Source organism: Trachurus trachurus (genome assembly GCF_905171665.1).
Source record: "Trachurus trachurus genome assembly, chromosome: 20".
NCBI classification, from domain to species: Eukaryota; Metazoa; Chordata; class Actinopteri; order Carangiformes; family Carangidae; genus Trachurus; species Trachurus trachurus.
Window position 1 is genome coordinate 11,247,597 of NC_139911.1, and position 19,592 is coordinate 11,267,188.

The 19,592-nt window shown below is 43.7% G+C and overlaps 1 protein-coding gene across 2 annotated transcripts in view; it reads left to right on the forward strand.

Annotated features, from left to right (window-relative positions):
* Positions 1–19,592, forward strand: part of stau2 (staufen double-stranded RNA binding protein 2) — an 87,205-nt gene that overhangs the window by 17,034 nt on the left and 50,579 nt on the right. For both annotated transcript variants that reach the window (XM_083995762.1, XM_083995763.1), the window contains exons 6-9: positions 4,095–4,254; positions 8,029–8,136; positions 15,483–15,695; positions 16,088–16,225. In XM_083995762.1, the coding sequence (XP_083851888.1) occupies positions 4,095–4,254; positions 8,029–8,136; positions 15,483–15,695; positions 16,088–16,225 (619 nt within the window). The remainder of the gene's footprint in view (positions 1–4,094; positions 4,255–8,028; positions 8,137–15,482; positions 15,696–16,087; positions 16,226–19,592) is intronic.

The following is a 19,592-nucleotide window of genomic DNA, read 5'->3' on the forward strand; positions in this document are numbered from 1 at the left end:
GCCACATATTTTTTATTCTTTTTTTTTTTTTTTTTTACTCAATAGAACTGTGCAATCTCATGTATCACTCTTGAGCACTGGGTTTTTTGGGGGGTTTTATTTTATTTTTTTTATCTGTGACTTGAAAGCTTCTCCATCTGGTTTGTTCACCAGTAAATTACTGGACTGGAATAACATTTTCCCTATACAGTGTCGAGTTCAACAGGAGATTGAGAATATGCATAATTAAGTTTTGTTAAATTATTCTGTCAGACTTACTCTACTGGAATTGATGCAGGATTATCCCAAAACATCACACTTATCCTTAGGAAGAAAACATGAGGTACGAAGCTGCATAACTGCCAGTTTCTAAGAAGAATATTTACCACATCTATCCCTGATGTCACTTGGTGTTGTATATATAAGTAGTGGACTGAAAAGTTAAGTTTCAGAACAAGTAGGACGCATCCAGGTTTTTTTTTGAAAGGAAATAGTTTTCCATGCCACAGCAGAAAATGGTTTCCATCTAAAATGTCACCCTGTCATTAATAGTGATAATTGCAATACCATATCTCCAGTCTCCCAGTACGACTGTGTGTGTGGCCTGGAAAACGTCTGCACCTTGAAATGCGTCTATCTCTGTGTGTGTTCGCGTACGAGCCTTTGACCGACTATGATGAAACGGCAACCTTAACGAACGCAGCCCACATGAAAGAGAGCCGCTGGGCCTCAAAGTCAAATTCATCACCCACTGCTTAAAAAGCTGATGAGTTATCATTTGATTGAGTTGTGCCGTCACGTCAGGTGGTTTTTCTCTCCCTCGCTCAGTCGCTCGTCCCTGCGTCATACCAGACACACACACGCACACACGCACTCACGTCATCACAAAGACACACGGGTGGGTTGTTATTATTTTCTTTTCCTTTCAACAGTCGCTACACCCGCCCTACAGGTGTCCTGGTCCGGTTCCCTCTCTGTAGTAATAATAACAACAACAATAATAATTGATAACACAGTGCAGGCCCATCCAGTCAGCATGTGCTGAGTTTTGTACTGGCCACAGCGCGCTGACGTGATTTTCCTGCCTTTCTTGTCTGCATGATTTTTGGTGTGTGTGTGCATGTGTGTGTGTGCTCGCGTGCGTGTGCTCGCCTGTGCTCTTGGCTGACTTACTTGTGTGTAAGCCACTACTTTCCCACGTTGTGGAGTAAGGTCTCCCACAGGCCTCCCTCCATGTCCCTCTCTCTCTCTCTTCTCTCTTTCTTTCCATCCCTCTTTCTCTTCGCTCCAGTCTCCCTCCTCTCTCTCTCTCTCTCTCTCTTCCCCTCTGCACCTGTACTCGGCGCTCCAGCCCCAGCTGCTCCCATCTCAGCTCTGCGCTGTTGGCCGGAGCCCATGTTGCACTTGGCATGTCCTCTGAGACCCTGGGGCCACACTTGACGTGCGAGGGCCAGGCGGGCCCCCGCCCAGGGAAGGCTCCCGTGGCCAGGAGGAGCTGAGAGCAGACGGATGAGAAGGAGGGCTGTGGGCTGGAGGAAGACCTGCTGGAATTCTAGGAGTAAAATGCTGACTCATTGTTTGGCCTGTGGGGCAGGAGATTGGGGGGGGGAAGGGATGATGAGAGTGGGAAGACGGGAGGTTTGTTCAGAGGAATGACGTCTCGTAAGAGTTATCATGTAGAAGTTGCTGCTGGTGAGGAAGCAGGATTTAGGCATTTCAGAAATACACACAGTTAGTCCGGGAAAACTGGGTGAACAGACTTCCAGTGTTTTATAACTTTGTCCCATTTACTTAGTAATGTCACAGTTTGTCAGTTACAATAACACGTAACTCACCAGGGTATTGACTGACATCTGCGAGCATCATTATTTGCATAGATGTATAAATCTGAAATCACAGATTAAATGTGATGGATGTTTCCATGACACATTTTGGCCAATATGGAGGTTTGATTAGAATCTATAGGACCTGCTGGCTGCTCTCGTTTGTTGCCATGTTAGATAGATACAATGTTTCCAGATCATGTAGTGCCTGAAACTATGAAAATAAGATCCGAGTGACGTTGATGCTTAAACAAACTAACTTTGGTGATGTTGGCTGACCTTACTGACACTTCAAAAGGCAGCTTCACTCATAATATCCGTACAAAGTTTCTCACTTGTGTGATTCAGATAAAAAAATAAATAAAAAAATAAAAAGCTTGTAGGTAAGTTTCCATGGAATTATTTAGGGACATTAATAATTCCCAGACGATGACTCTTACTGATCTCTAGCACCCCTCTTAGTTTGACGTCTTTGTCTTTTAGTTAAATGTCTCAACAGCCGTTTGGTTGCTGTGGTATTTTCTGCAGTTATCCAGGGAGCCATAACGATGATCCTCGATGACTGTGATGATCCCCCCCGACTTCTCACATGTCCCAGCACTCAGCAGGTCCAAGGTTTTAATAAACTGGCAGAGTACGTCAACATCTCCTCGATGAATTAACAGAAATTTGACGCACAATACGGTTCTGACTCAATGCAAACCAACATCTTTGGTAATCCTGTAACTTTTTCCCTACCGCAGGGTTCACAAGTTACAGTAAATATCTCATCCCCATCAATCTTTTGATTTCCATTTAATACACTCACTGACATCTTCCTCAGGATGACGATAACTCCCCTTGTGGTGTCATCAGGTCAAATTTATAATTTGTCAGTTTATTCCCACATACCTGCATCCTGACACTCTCGGCTGTACTTTGTGTTTTAGCGCTAATGCGACATACTGAATAAGATAAGATAGCAAACATTAAACCTGTTTCACTTTGGTATGCCAGCATTGTTACTGTGAGCATGTTAGCACGTTAAATGTAAGCATTTATATTAAAACACCACTGCATGGCCTCACAAGGCTGCTAGCATGACTGCCCCCCCTTTGTTGTTATACTCTAAGAACACAGGAGAATAACATACAATCTGAGTCATTAAATATACTGGCATGTACATAGGGAATACTTAAAGTTTTTAAACATATCATGAAGCCGCCGTTGAATCCGGTCCATTTAACGATGCATGTGAGCAGTTGTTTGCGCTAGAAACTGTGTGAAAGTTTCCAGCGTGTAGTACAGTTTTTCCTACTCTGTATTTTCGAGCCTCTCGACTTCCCCAATCTCCCACACGGTAGTATTAAATCTCACATCACACAACCGCCGCAGTCTTAAGTAGGATGTTGTGGTGCAACTGGAAATGAATAGATATGTATACACACAGGGAGAAGGGATAGATGCGTATCTGTAAAAATCTTGTTTTTATTTTCTCAGCACGTCATGAAATTATCTCCACCACACTCGCTAACTACTGATTTTCAGTCTCTTATTAAAAGCTTATGCCTTGAACAAACATGAAAGTATTGAGTACATTTTGGCAGCAGACTCCGGTCAAGACGGATAAATCTTCGCTGCTGCTATCCATTGGTGTCTACCACATATGGTGGCAGTATGTCCCTGTGAATGCAAGAATATACTGGCGGAGAAGAAAGAGGACACAGGGAGACGGATATGAAAAACGTTGGGTTCCTCTCCTCTCTTGTTAGCGTTCCCACTATTTCTTCCTCCTTGTCCGCAATCCGGCAGACATTCTCAGCCATTCTCCCCCCGACCCAGGAGGGGGTATCACACACGCGGACTTGCAGACCTCTAAATCTCCTCAATGACGGCTCAGTCCCGCTCTGTCACAACCCGAAGAAAGAGAGGAAAATCTATGTCCCGAGCCAGAAGAAAGAGGAGGGGATATATATGTCCCTTTGCTTTGTTAGGCATCCCTTAGCTGAGATTCAATAGCAAGGCATTAGTCAAGTGGTTGGCCAACAGGCCATTGTGAAGTAATTGACCCTGATGAAGTGGTGGGCCTTTAATTTGGGAACACTGTTAACGGTGTGAATTGATAACTTGGCTCGAAATGTTGGGGCCTCCTCTTCCTCGCTTTTCATCTGTTTTTATGTCATGTGTAAATGATCGCTTAAGGCTGAAAACAAAATAACAAGACTCCACCAATTTGGCGGATGTTGCGGTAAAACGTTTTTTTCAATTTAATTTTAAATATTCCCCTCTTTCCTCTGTTGCTTGTTGTTCCAGGTACCATTATCCTGTTCCTAAGATCTTCTATGTGCAGCTGTCTGTGGGGACTCACGAGTTTATTGGCGAGGGACGCACCCGCCAAGCGGCAAGACACAACGCTGCCATGAAGGCCCTGCAAGCCCTGCGCAACGAACCTATCCCAGAACGGCCACCACAGGTAAACACACACACACACACACACACACACACACACACACACACACACACACACACACACACACACACACACACACACACACACACATACAGAAAGGCCTACCAGCAGTTGTTTACCATGCACTTGTTGCCTTCCCTTCTGCTCTTTCCAGTACTTTTCCATCACAAAACTTAAATGGGACTTCTGTTTCTCTGGTGGAAATAAAATGTTGTTCGTTCTTGACCTTTCATGCTCTTGTAGATAACAATTTTGTCATTCCTTCTCTTTTGTAAAAGGTCATACCTCTCCCCGCTCAAATTGTCCATCCATCATCCCAATCTCGAACCCTTCAGCATGTGACTGCTTTCACCTCACAAGACTCCCCCTCGACCTCATCCAAGTTGAAAACTCTACGCTTAATGAAAAGTCAGGATTTGCACTGCTGATCTCTCTGTGCTCTCCCTGGAGAGACTCTAAAGAGTGTTACGCAGATTTTTTGTGCATTTACCGAGATGAATCCATAACCAGCTTTCACCAGATTGAATCCAAATCCACCTCATCTCTAATTACTCTAATGTATAATTTAAGCCCTTCAATCTCCATAGTTTTAGTTTGCACCTGGCAGAGATGTATTATCTGCTCCACGTTTTTTTTTCTTTTTTCGTCCTTTTTCTTTCAGCTTACTCCTTATGTCACTGTACCTTTCCAGAGTTTCCCCTCAGGCATAGCTGTTAACTGTTGTTATCATCTCCCACCGGAAATCAAATTACCCCATATCCTCAACGCCTGGCATTGCTGATGGTTATTCAAAACGCTTTGGCTCCTCTCACTCGCCTGACTCGCTGTCTTGTGGCGTCGGCCTCCATAAATGAGCTCTTTGTTTGCCGCTGCTTCTGAGTCTTGCTTTACAAATTGAGGCACATTGTGTCTACAGTACATGTCTGTCACTCTGTCATCACATGAGTGTGTGTGTGCGCGCTCCTATATGTGTAAATGTGTGGACAGACACCCTCGGGCTGTAAGTGTTCCTCCTCACCTAAGGCTGTCAAAGCTTTATTTTGAGGAAGACCACAGGTAAATATCAGTGACGCTTTAATTAGAGTGTTTATACACAGATTGAGCAACAATGTGTAACTTTAGGAAACACAAAAGAAACAGCTACAACTTCACAGGGCTTTGGGCTATGTAGATTAAGTAACGAAACTGCTGACTAACCTGTAAATCCTGTGCCAGTGGTTTAAGATATGGGAAACACAGTGCAACAAGTGCACTTCTTGTCGTGAGAAAACAACACGTTGCATGCATCATGTATATATTTAGATCTGTGAAACAGTACACTTACAATGAAGTTACTTTTCTAAGAATGATGTTCTGTCAGTAGGGAATCCCTTCTTCCGATCCTTTGATCTAGGATGTTTTTCTGCTATTACGAAATCAGTTTCCCCAAGAGCCTGGATGTGAATGTGAGGTATTCTGCTCGCCCACAATCACTGTTCATTCACGCAGCTCCTTCAGGGTGAGTGTTAATGTCTCAGAACACTATATGTGTCCTTCATCCTGCTTATACTTTTCCTAGGACTTTCTGTCCAGGACCTGCATAAGTAGAAGCAGCCCCACGGTCGGATTTAGCCCTCGATTTGTCTCCGTCACAGGAAGGTTGAACAAGGTTACACAGACATACGCAGACACTTCCAACCAGGGGGCTCGATGTTGCAGCCTTGAAACGGGATGCACGCTATTAATCACATGTATCAAAAAGACTTGAAACCGCAGCAGAGGAAACTGTAACCAGAAAAACCACAGAAGAACCGCAGAAACACAGAAGAACTAGAAGAAAGGCCTGAGGCTTTTTTGCACTGACTCACTCTCAGGTTTCTCCTGTGTCTGCGTACGTATATACAAGAGGCGGGTGATGTATGCCATAGCGCACGCAAAACAAAGCGCACCTCCAGCCAGCGCCGAGTCTTTTCGTCCCCCAGTGCGGTAGGTGCATCCGACCACATAGCTGTTTCCTGTGAAATCCAAGCGATCTCACCGTATGAATCATGCGATGTATCAGGTCACACAATGAGATGGAGATGGGAAGGAGCCCAAAGGGAAAGACCACAGCCTTTCAGACTTAATCAGACAAAGAGCTGGACATGAAAAGATAAAGATCAAGACAGCATTCTATATTCCCATAGACGATTGGCACCAAAAAGCCCCTTGTATGGCTGACGATATGATCTCCATGGTGTGAACCAAGGATTTGTTTCTTTTATTAGTGGAAGAAACGAATAGCAGTACTGTACTTTATAGGCATATAGTGATCTATAAAGTAATCCCTGAAAATTACACCACTACTTATCCTAGACTTAGCCTCACTTATCCATATTTAAACAGCTAACATGGTAATTCAAAAGCTATTAAATTGACTGAAGGCTCAGAACAGAGTCATCTGGTATTAAGTCCAGAATTACTTCATAGATCCATGGGCGTCAAATTTTGTGCATTGAAAAAAAATATTTTTAACATAGCAATGTTGTTAGGTCTATCTGGATCCAACAAATATGTGGTTATCCCAATAAAATCTGCTGGTGCTTTCCCACTGACCTTAACAATCCTTTCCTTCAGAGTTGTTCTTCTCCAGTTTCTGGTTTGAGGAAGAGGCGGCTCTCGATGTTCACAAATAATAATTTGACTATAGAGAACACATAGTTTGTAGATAATAATTCTCAAATTTAGTGGACCCCCCCCCCCCCTCCCCCCCCACCCAAGGTAAGAGCCCTTCCTGTGCAGACAGAGGGACCACCAATCATGTCCAGGAATACTGAGTTCTTAATCCCATATCAGATAAGCATCTGAGACAGAAAACAGACAGGCTTCTTTGTTGCAGCAGTTTGGCGGACGTCCACGCTCGAGGTGTGTCATTCCAATAATTAGAGGTTTGACATGTGCCACTATTTTGGGTTATGGTCTATTATTTATTTTAGGATATACTGCACATTTTGCTTTCATTAATTAAAAAGAAACTCAATTGACAACTGTTATGGATGTTGTAAACACCCAATGATGACATAATAGAAAATGTTTGGGCCAAATCTTCATCAGCAGCCAATAGAAAAAGCCCAACATCGTGCCGACCAATGATGTAATTCCATCAGTAATTCAGTGCTATCACTCACTCAGTCAGGGACGAGCTCTCTGATAATGCCATACAATGCAAAAGACGGTTTCCCCCTCGGTGTCATTATTCCTACCGAGAAGTCATCCGACATGTAGCAGGTTGAATGTTCTCCATAGTAATATATGGTCTAATCCACTTATTCTTCCTAATGTGTGGCTCTCATTTACCGGAAAATCCTAATACTTCCAAACAGGAAGCTTAATGATGTCAGAGACTCTTGCCGCTCTCATTTGCATTCACCATAACGTTGGTGCTACTTAGCATTCAGCAAAGTGCCAAAACCTTCTCTGTGGATGTTGCATTTGTGAATTTTAGCTGTAATCATTGTTTTCTCAACTGTTCATGAAGAACAGATGTAACTCTACACCCTGACAGTTCTCCCTCTGCGTGTGGATGTGTGTGTGTTTACGTCCATGCAGGTCAGAGGTAAAGGAACGCCAGGTTTTCGAAATTGTGACTCAAAAGGGAAAATCTAATAATGAGAAATAGAGCTATGACCTTTACTGGGAGCATGTTGACACCTATCACCAATATGCAACACTGGTGTGAGAAAGCACAATCAGAGAGTGTTGTTTTACCGTTTCCACCCCTGATGTGTTTGTTTATCTTTCGTGATATTGTTTTTTCAGAACCCAGAGGAGAAAGGGGAGACTGAGGAAGGCACGGATGCCAGCAAATCGGAGATCAGCTTAGTCTACGAAATCGCCCTCAAGAGGAACTTGTCTGTGAACTTTGAGGTGAGAATGATATGACGGCATTAGGCCACGTAAACAAGGCCATGTGGCGATGTTATCACTGGTACTACGGTAAATTGTAAGTCATGTACAGTATTTTCCAAGTTATCACACGAGTGAATGGGAAATGAGGATATGACCATGGAGCTCGGGGGTACAGGATTAGTCAAGATGAATTCTCTGGGTCTGTGCATGTCATAGAGCTGTATTACAAAAACTAAACAACTCATTAGCAAACACTGACAAAGCTGAGGAGACTCAGACAGAACACATTTCATTATCATTGTGGGTAAAGAATTATCAGTATAAGTATGTGTGGGTATCCACTTAATTTTGACATCAGTGAGGTCACTTATCTCAAATGTGTTAAAAAAATATATGAGAACATAATTTCTTAGATGACTTGCTCTGTTTTTAGACTTTTGGAATTTTTCATGGTGTTAGGTTCAGATTGTTCCCGAACTCATGTAGGACATCAGTGACTTTCAGAGTGACTCAGCTGATAAAGTGCTGAACAGTGTTGGTCATACTGTACTGCATGATTTAATGGATTTAATTTCCATCCTGTACACTCCTCAGAATCTTTCTTTAACAACTTGAATATTAATTTTCCATTTTTTAACTGAAATAGAAATGTATTTTTTCATAATTTGCTATATAATATACCTACGGTACAAAACAATCCAATAAAACAAGCAAGGTCTCTGACACAGTTTCAACAAAAACAGCATTACAAGGCTGCAGTGTTGCACTTGTACACATTTTTCTGTAATTTAATTTGACATGACCATTAATAACCTTTGGATCTGGACACATCACAGCCAACATGAGTTTATAATGACGACTCCAGTAAATGTATAAAATTGAAGAAGTTTAACATGGATTTTGCGATAGAGCAACAAAGAATAAACACACACACACTCTGAAGAAAACAAAGTAAATGTTAGTTTTTGCTTTTTGGACACCACACCCACCCCTCAAAAAGACTTCATCCTCCACCCTGCTCAGTCCACAGTTACTGTGTGATTTAATCAAAAGTCAGATTTCAAAATCTGGATTTCTTTTTGCGTCTCCTACAGTTTCATGTGGACATTTGGTTCTTCAGCTGCGTGATTCATTGTGAGGAGCAGACAGTGAAGCAATCCACTCTGAAACAACGTCTGATGAGAGTCATTGAGACAATCAATATTTTACAGCATCTTCACTCAGGTTTTCCCTTACTCAAGTCTCTCTTGATCTCAGTGAGACTACTTGATTAAATAAATGTTACACAAGTCCCTCTGCTGAATTTCAAGCGTCAAATTACCTTAATTTCAATGCATTATATATAAGTGCTTCCAGCTGGAGATGATCAGACTAAACTTAACTACAGTTCAGTGCTTCTGCTCTCTCGCATGAGCCTGAGGTTATTTTTCTCACACTTGCAGCTGACTGTGACTGAGCTGCATCCCTCCAATGTTTCCTCACCAGGAGAGGTTTTCCGGTTTCTATGATACCGACAGCGTCTCATCTTTTTTTTTTCCAAGTATTTTTTGGGGCTTGCATGCCTATTAAAGGGATAGTTCGCCCAAAATTCAAATGTCTAAGTTTCAGAGTCCTCCGTGCCTTCTCTGAGTTACAGCGGGGCTCCGTGCAGCACTGCATGTCCATATGACGGTTGCGAACGGAGCTCACTTTTCTTCGTCCAAAAAGACACACCAAAAAACATCCAAATACCTCCATAGTGCTCGTCTGTAATGTCCCTCTTGTATTGAAGCCCCAACATGAGAAATTGTTCCAAAAAAAATTAAATAAATATATGTTTTAAGCTTGTTTGTAGCGGAAGCTCCCAGTCACTTCTCTTCCTGGTCCGTCCAAATCTCGCGCGATTTGCATTGACACCCAGTTCACGGCTCTGCAAATCGCGCAAGATTCCGGCAGAGCAACACTGGGAGCCTCCGCTACAAACAAGCTTAAAACATAGATTTATTTAATTTTTTTCGGAACAATTTCTCATGTTGGGGCTTCAATACAAGAGGGACATTACAGACGAGCACTATGGAGGTATTTGGATGGTTTTTGGTGTGTCTTTTTGGACGAAGAAAAGTGTGCCCCGTTTGCTACCGTTATATGGACATGCAGTGCTGCGCCGAGCCCCCCTGTAACTCAGAGAAGGCACGGAGGACTCTGAAACTTCTCCCAACCCTTAGTCGACATGAGGGTGAGTAGATAATGAGTGAAATTTGAATTTTGGGTGAACTATCCCTTTATTTGATAGGACAGTCAGAAAGAGACAGGAAATGGGGACACAGGGGGGATGACACGCAGCAAAAGGGCCGCCAGGGGATTCAAACCGGGGCCGGCTGCAGCGAGGACTATAGCCTCTGTATACGGGGCTCCTGCTCAATCCCAGTGAGCCCCATTGTCTCATCCTTTGCGGTGGCGTGGAGATGTTTACACATTTCTCCAAACTTGCAGAGACAGCGTCATCGGTTTCTGTGAAGGCAGGCCGGCACCTTTTCCGTAAACGGCTGTGGGAAATCCTGGTGCATGCATCACGGCAAAGGATTTTTTCCTTTTCATGCGAGTGCGCTGTCAGTTCGTTTTTACACGCAAGCATGCAGCGACCATCAGAGGAAATGAATCTTAAGCCGCCTCTGCGTGGGCTTCCTTCTTCAGTCATAGTGGTGTCTGTTTGATAAGAACATATTCTTATACACAGCCGCCTCAGGGGAAAAAAAGCTTTTGGCAGAGGGTTTGTGTCCTTGATAAACTCAGCTGGGAACTGCCCGGTGATGCTACAAACTCCCACTGGCACGCTCTGCTGGATAAGACGGGGGTTAACTGCCTTAGTCAGGGTTTAAGTTTTGCGCAGTAAGACTCCTCTAGATGTTCCGGGGAATCCTAGCAGAGTTTTTTTTTTTTTTTTTAGCGTTAGAGCCGCTGCCCCCAACTTTTCTAAATCCACCAAAAAACTCCAGTGTGTCCTTACATGACCTGCTGGGTCCGTTCTCCTTGGCTTTCACCATATCTTCGCTGACTCATCCAATATTCTCTCCCTCATCGCTCCCTCCACTTCTTCTTCTGAGCTCTGCAAGGTGCCAAAAACAAGGGAGGCTCAGTTTACTCTGTGTGCCCCCTCCCTTCCTCCACAGAATCCCTCCCTTCCACCTCTCCTACCATCATTCCCAAAAATCACACACAGGGCGGTAGCGTGTTGAGGCTAGGGGGATAGGCGGATTGGGGGTGAGAGGAAATGGAGACTGGGAGGGAAGGAAGGGAGGGAGACTCTCCTCACTCTGTTGACTTTTCTTGCTAATAAGAGTTTACACAACATTGGAAAAAGGATCTGGAAAGCCGTCCAATCCTCCCTCTTATAACCACCCCACCACCACCAAATTCTCTCCTCTTTGTTCAAAAACACATTTGTTCATCAGAGCATGACATGGTCATCCTTCCTGGAACTGCTATTAATAATTTCAGCCTGCTAAATCGGGATTGATGTGATTCATTATCTGTCATGCCTTTGTCACTGACAGCAATTACTCCACTTTCATTTTCAGTCCATCCAAAGTGGAAGCTGAGAGTAGCGTTTTTTTTTTCTTCTTCTTTTTTTTTTAAAAATCCGACCACAGCCACACATTCCTCGGCCTCTCCTCTGCTCACTGTCAGTCTGCAGACTGGCTGTTCATTACTGCTGCCTGATGAGCTGTAAATCAGTAACTTCTCACTCAGCTTCCTCTCCCACTTTGTCTTTCTTTCACCATCTATCTACAGTACATCTCCCTCAGTGGATAATAATCTTTGCCTATTTTCACAAGTTACGATTTGCAGGCCTTCGGTGGCGGCAGTGTTGTGCTGCGTTTGTTCGACCTTTTCTGCGCTGCAAATTGATTTCTCGATTTTAAAGTTCAGAGACAAAATGGAAATTTTATTTCCTGAGGAGCTGTCGTTTTATTCTCGTTACGCCGAAAATCCTGCGCATGAAGATGTTCATTTTATCCTCCATTTCTGCATATCAGTCACAGCACATTTGTTTTCCCTGTGCCATGTCAAAGTAAACTGTCTGAAGGCCAAGCTGCAATCATCGTCTCCCTCTCCTGGCATTACATACCTTTCTGTCCGCCTCATACTCCTGATAGCTCTCCAGCAGATTCATTTTCATCCTCAATCAGCATGTTGCGTGCAATATGCTCTCACCCTGCCACTACGCCATGGCTGGAGACCAAGTATGAATTACATGTCTCTATGGGTCTCCTTTTGCCCATTGGTTCTATTACATTATAACTCATTAGACAAAGTTTGGCCTCATCTCCTTTCCTGCCATGTCACATCCTCTTTACCGTGTCTTCTTTGATGCTGTGAGAAGAAACGCAACACTCCCACACCCCCGGTCAAACAAACTCACCAACTCGCACACATGCACGCACACTTAATGCATTCGCGGATGCTACGCGGAGCCATAATGGTCATCTCTCATGTGAAGACCGTTCGCAGCAGCCATGTTTTCACATCATCTCATCCCTGCCCTCGCTGGGGCATGAAATTACTCGTGAGTCACTCGTGACTCGAGTGTCTGCTTTCCCATCCCTCCGCAACGATGAGGGTCGCCGCCACCCTGAGAGGCAGTTGGCTCATTTAATCCGCCCGTCAGGCAATATCAAACAGATGTCAGCATCAAAGAGGAACCAATCTATAAATCACAGCTTGTGTGTTGGATCGGAGGCTCCTTTTCCAAAGGGGACACAAGAAAAGAGGGTCCGGGCCAAGAACCACCCATCTTACAAGAAGCTGCTTCCCTCAGGGCTTGTCCATCCACTACTCGTCACAAAAGAGCCTTTCTTCCCTCTCCCAGTCCTCACCATTGTCCTACCCTGCTCCCATAGCCTCCTCTTCCAGAGTACCTGAGGTCTCGCATGCACATATCCTCAGACTGCTCGGGGTATTAATGTCTCTATGAGAAGGCGAAGAGAAGGCCTCCCATGTTTGAAAAAGACGAGATGAAGAGACAAGAAGGGGGACTGGAGAAAAAAAAAGTTTCCTGTGTACAACCTGATCCTTGTCATTAGGTGGGAGACAGGTGTGTTTGTGTGTTTGTTTGCATGTATGTGTGTGTGTGTCGGTGTGTGTGTGGGTGTGCGTGTAAATGAATGAAAGTACTGAAATCCCATCGGCGTGGCGCAGATCCCGTGTCGTCTGCCAGGAGACTGACTGCAGCTCGTCTGCCGCCGTCCCGGGCCAAGATTGTGTGACGTGTGCACAGATGCACGCTTTGTCTCTGTACTTTTTTTTTTTTTGTTGTTGACTATACCATAAACCTATGCAACCCACATTTGAGTCGTTGCATTTGTTGCTAAGTGCATGTTTTCACTTCAGACAGCACACATGAATGTTATCACCGCAGCACTTGTCCATCACTTACTCTGCGGTGTTCCCAGTTCGTTGCTTTGAAAGGAGCGATCTGAAAAAAGGAAAGCAAACATCCTGGTTTCCATAAAAACTGTATGCACTTGTGTTTGTGTGTGGAAAATTAGCCTTTGTGCGAATCCATCCCCTTGTGCAACAGTGTTTATGTCTTGGTTACCCTACCATCTTACTCAACCACATAAACTGAACAGTTACACATGTTTGAGGGAGCCGGTGATGGACAAGGAGGGAGAGCGAGCCTGGGTGAGTGATTGAGCACAGCTACAGAATTAGGACAGCTGAAGACGACTCATCACCAGAGACTCAACCGCATCTATATTTTGTTAGCAGCTCATATTTATTTCCTCCAAGTGACATAATCTCATCCGACCAGTGGCCAGCGATGCGTAGTGTCATTATCAACGCCATCAACAAAGTCGAAACGGCTCAGAAATGGGACATTTCCAATCCTATTGAATGTTGTAATGCATGAGAAGCTGCCATGTTGTGTTTCCTTTTTCTGGTGATGAGCAAGACCAGAGCGGATCCCCTGGGTGGGAGAGGGTTTGGCTGTTAGCTCGTACGGCTAGAGCTCCAAGGCTTCTCTCTGCAACACACATCCTTACATGCTGTATACTTCAAGTCATTGTGCAGGAATGCTGACAGGCTAACAGGTACACTGACAGCAGCCACGGGGCCCAGTGTCAGCAGTGTTAACAAGAATATGCTGCAGTACCGTACTTATGAAGCTGATTTAAAAACTCCTTTTTATAGATTGCATTTCATGACGGTGAAATGCAATTTTACAGCAAATAAATTACTTGTATCTGTTGGTAATAAAGCGAGATCTGGAGCTTCTGCATAAATTCGATAATTAATAACCCTTGAACCTTCTTTTTTGCTTTCATGCACCAAACTAACTTAACAGTAGTTTGTTAATTGAACAAAATCATAAATTGTGCAGCTATTGTTATGTACTGTAGCAGGGCAGGAGGGGTTTTGCACACATTACCCTTTGTTCTCTTCAAGGCCTGGTATTAGTCTGTGTTGATGTGTGAAGAATTCGAGGAATGCTCAAGGTTCCGCTTATCATTTTAATCTGTTTCATCGGTCACTGGGTTCAAATTAACTGTTTCTAGATTGCATCTGATTGCTACAATTTGTGCTTTCTGCACCGCAAATTGAGCTCAAATGAAGGAGCGCAGGAGAGAGGGGGCACGGGAAGAGAAGGTGGGGGGGGGGGCGTATGAGAAAGTCCAAAGAAACGCGTCCACGCAGCAGCTATAGCTGGAGGTTAGAGCGAGGGAGAAAGTCAAGCTACAGATTGAAAAGGCGACCACATTAGCTGGAAATGCGCTGTTGGACTCAGTAAGTTAGTGAAACTTAATTCTTCCGCCAGTGTGTTTTTCTAAATAAGGTTTGGGAGAACCCCACCTGCTACACACACACACACAGACACACAGACACACACACACTCGCACACTGTTCTCGGACTTCACAGGAAGTGGATGTGATTGCAGAAGCATGACCTAACGCCAGCCGGTGTTTGTTTTAGGTCTCCCAGGTGACCAGAGGCTAGAGGAAGGAAACTGAGCCTTCATCACTAGAGACTGTCATCTAGGAACATGTTACTCTTGTGTGTGTGTGCTTCTGCGTCAGTGTGTGTGTGTGTGTGTGGTGTATATGAATAACACACGCGTATATGGGTGGGTAGCGCTGTGACCATCGAGAGCAGATGTTTTGGACCACCTGGTGTAGCTGCTTGCAGAGCGCGCTGCACACACACGCACTCACACATATCATGCATTAAAAAAAACAAAACAAGCGCTCACATATTCAGATTCATTTCCTGCCTTTTTCTGCTTTGTCTGTAAAACATTTTGTGACCAACTTGGTGTCTGGAGATCTTTACTGGACATTTAATTCACCCAAAGTTTCTCACGTGCACCTTGTGTCCCCACCAGGTGTTGAAGGAGAGTGGCCCCCCACATATGAAAAGCTTCCTGACTCGCGTCAGCGTGGGGGAGTTCTCGGCCGAGGGCGAGGGCAACAGTAAGAAGCTGTCCAAGAAGCGTGCCGCCCTGTCCATCCTGCAGGACCTGAAGAAGCTGCCCTTCATCCCCGCTGTGGAGAAACCCAAGACGCACTACAAGAAACGTACCAAGACCATCCTCAAGGTACCGCAGCTGGGACACAGACCAGGCCCACATAACGCACACACACTTTTGACGCCCTGAAGCCATTTGTACTCAAGGTACAGGTATCATGATACCGCCCTGTACTGCACAAATATTTAGCACGAGTGTCTCCACATTCAAATAAATCTGTGAAATACGATATAGTGAATTTTTCTTTTCACCCCGGCTAATTTCCTGTGTTGCTTTACAGTACTTGTCTCTGTATCTTTTGCATCTATCTGTTGAATCTGATATCCTGATATCTATTTCCTTTCCTCTTATCAGCAAAAACTCTGGAGACTGCCGACAATTTTTTTTGAAAAGGCAATAAATGAATTCAACAATTGGAATTGATCATCTCTTTCCCCCCTCTCCCCTTTTTCTTCTGCCAGACGGGACCAGACTATGGCCAGGGCATGAACCCAATCAGCCGTCTGGCCCAGATCCAACAGGCCAAAAAGGAGAAGGAGCCCGAGTATCTGCTGCTCTCAGAGAGGGGGATGCCTCGACGCCGGGAGTTCATCATGCAGGTAAATGACAGCCTTTTTTTTTTTGATCAGGTCTCTTTGATTTTTCAAATATAACAAACAAAAAATATACAATTCACACATGAAATAGTCAAAGTCTAGTTCCTGTCCATACAAACAAACAAACTTCCCAGTTCCCCCCACCCCAGGTAGTGGACCCTTGCAGATTTCAATGCATCCAACATATTCAAATATGAGTTTGCAGATTCATACATTTATAAATAATATATCTAGGTTAACAAAAGAAAAAGACAGGTAAATGACAGACTTGTTTGATAATCTTTTATTTTTTAAAACAGCCAATCTGTTTTATGGCATACAGTACTTCAAGAAACCGGTTCCCTGACAGTTTCAGCTCATGCTAGTCTGAGTGAAGTGAGATGCAGATGGATGGAGATGGGGGTTATGTGTGACCAGGAAAAACGGGAGCTTGATGATCATCGGCTGAATTTTACTGTAACGGATAAATCAAATGATCGCAGCATGGGTCGGTGGATGAAGAATACGGGTGGGAAATTTTTTTATAACCTCGTTGAGCGGAGTTTCAAGACAGAGAACAAGCCAATGGCAATAACAAGAATAAACCCTCTCCGTCTGGCCGAAGGAAGCCAGCAACATTATATAACCTCTCTACACAAGAACACATGTTTCTTAGTTTCCTCGTGGGACTATGATCTGGTTTCCTATTTCTGTCATGTGTGCACCCCCAGCCCCAATCCTGTGTACCACCAGTATACTCTATGTTGTAGCACAAGGCCTCAGGCAAACAGTTAACAACATGATTATGCATCAGGCTCTCACATCTCATCTCATTTTTACTGCCTGTTACATCAACTGAATGTAGATTTCATCCTCGGTATGAGTGTAAATAAACACATTTTACTTATGTTATGACAAGTTGGTTTCACACAGCTGAACCATCTGCATGTGGCCTCCACTAAAACACAACTAATGACTGGAACTGAGTCACTTCAATCAGTGGAGAAGCACTATGGTTGTGTTTTAAATCTCTCTGGGCTGCAGCCCTTCTTCCATCCCAATGCAGTCTACTAGCCACAGTGTTTCTGGTTTAATACATTACACAGTCTGTGAACATTATTTCAGTTGAGTAAGATTGATTTTCATCAGCTGCGATGGCGAAGACAACAACTCCCATGATCCCATGATGTCATCAAAATACGTCTTTTGCTATTTCGATCAGGAGAATTCAAGCAGCTGAAATTCCACGCTGAGCATGAAAAAAAGTAGTAATTTACCTACATGGTGCGGCATGTTTTTCCAAACTTTATCATAATAACTCCACTACTTTGCACAAACCGCATAGCAGGTGCTGGTGCATATTGACTACTTAAACCTGCTTTGTTCTGTCTTAAACTGCATTAAAGGATGGAAAATGTGTTATTACTTAATGTTCAACTACAGATTTTTGATATGAGGACTGGTAACGCAGCAGTGTGCAACTTTTTACAAGGTATAAAAAGATTCTTTGCTCTAGCACCATCTTGTATGTAGAAGATGCTTTTGTATTTTAGTTATTTAGAAGTTCTGCTCTGCACACAGTTGTGGTCCTGGACACTTCCACTCCTACTCTCTCTCTCTACTCCCCTCTCACCCACACTCTCTTTCTCCCGTCCTCCCCGAAAAGTTCTGTTTAATATTCATTATTTTTATTGCGTGCAGTTAAAGCTCGGAATAGAAGAACATCCATCTTTACAGGCCTGTTTTCCCCGGCGGAGCAGCCAACTCTTTCATACTATTAACTCGCCATTTCAAGCTGTTGTTGCTAGTAAAGAAAACACACTGACTGTCTTGTGTGCTTCAGAACTGTGGCTGTGCAGAAAGGAGCCAGTATTCATTAACAGAATAAAATTTCATGGTCTTGCTGCAGGAGCGACCTTTAACCCTTAACAAAGTTATGGATGATTTGCTGTTTATCACTAATCCAGTTAACAGAGCAGGGACTTTGTCTGGTTTAGGGATCTCATCACAGATACCTTTTTCAGAACTGCAGGTAACACATAGAAAAAAGCACAATATTACTCTATGATAGTAAAACAGCTTGCTATAACTTATTCTGGACCAGTTTTTGGTGATTTACACTACATTACTCTCAGAGAAAGGGAAAGTTCAACATTTTGGCAAATTGGCCCATCCCTATAGTCATAGCAGTAGGTTCGTTACCTTTAATTGTCGGTGCAAGCTATTTTTAGAACAGTGGAGCAGAGCTGCGAGCTGCTCAGAACTACGCTACGGCAGCTAATAGGATTTCTTGGTTTCCCTCATCAAACTCATCAAATACACAATCCAACAACTCCAAAACGCTCTGGTGGACAAGTTGTGACCTGAACATTCACCACGCTATGAGATAATAACAGAACGTTACGAGACAGAGTTGTTTTCGAGGCAAATTCATGCAATACCGCTGATGCGCGTTCCTGTCGAGGGCAGTTTTTCGGCAAGCAGTCTCTGCATTTTCCTCGAAAACAACTCTGTCTTGTAATGTTTCGCAATGGGCCAATTTGTCAAAATGTTGAACTATCTCTTTAAATTACATCTGCCCACTTTCTGATTGGAATGGCTTTTCCTGTCTCTATTTAACCACCCCCTTACTTTTACAGGCTTGAATGTCGGAGCTTTCTCATTAGCTGCCACTCTCTCAGTACATGCATGCTGATAACTCAGTAATAGTAGGATTAAAACATTATTCAGAAAAGTATCAGACACACATCTCCTCAAGTGAACGAGCTTCTCCGTTTCAATTAGGCTCAGTCATGCCTAATGAGCTGTTCACCATGAGCCGTCACACATCCTCTCCAACTGAACCTGATAATCAAGAACATTATGTAAAGTCAGGCTTCTTTTTGAATTGTCTCACCGGCGTGAACCATGCAAACGGTATCGCAGTAACTTCATTATAGTCCGAATGCAGATGTCAGAATGAATAAGAAGTGCTTTACAAACTGTTTTACAATCTCTTTTAGAAAGTAAAATATAGAAATATGCGAAATCTGGGCTGCGACCAATGCAACTGCTGTAATCAGTGTGTGTCAGTAAGAGTTAACCCAAGTCAGAAGTCTGTATAAGACAAACAACCAGTGGAGCTGGTGTAACCCGGTCCACTTTAATGCATGCACAACACTTTAACTGCAGTTTCAAAAAATCGAATCTGTGTCCGTCTCCCTTAGTCAAACTCTCACTCTTTGTCTCTCTTTCGGTAAATCTTTTCTTTCATACGAAGAACAGAGCTTCTCTTAGCATCAGGCAGTAATTCAGCCTCAAACCTATTCTCCATGCCTCTTTGATACACACATTAAGCCCTGCGAGTGTGTGTTCCTTTTGTGCAGTCTGCTCACTCTTCTAAAATTTCCAC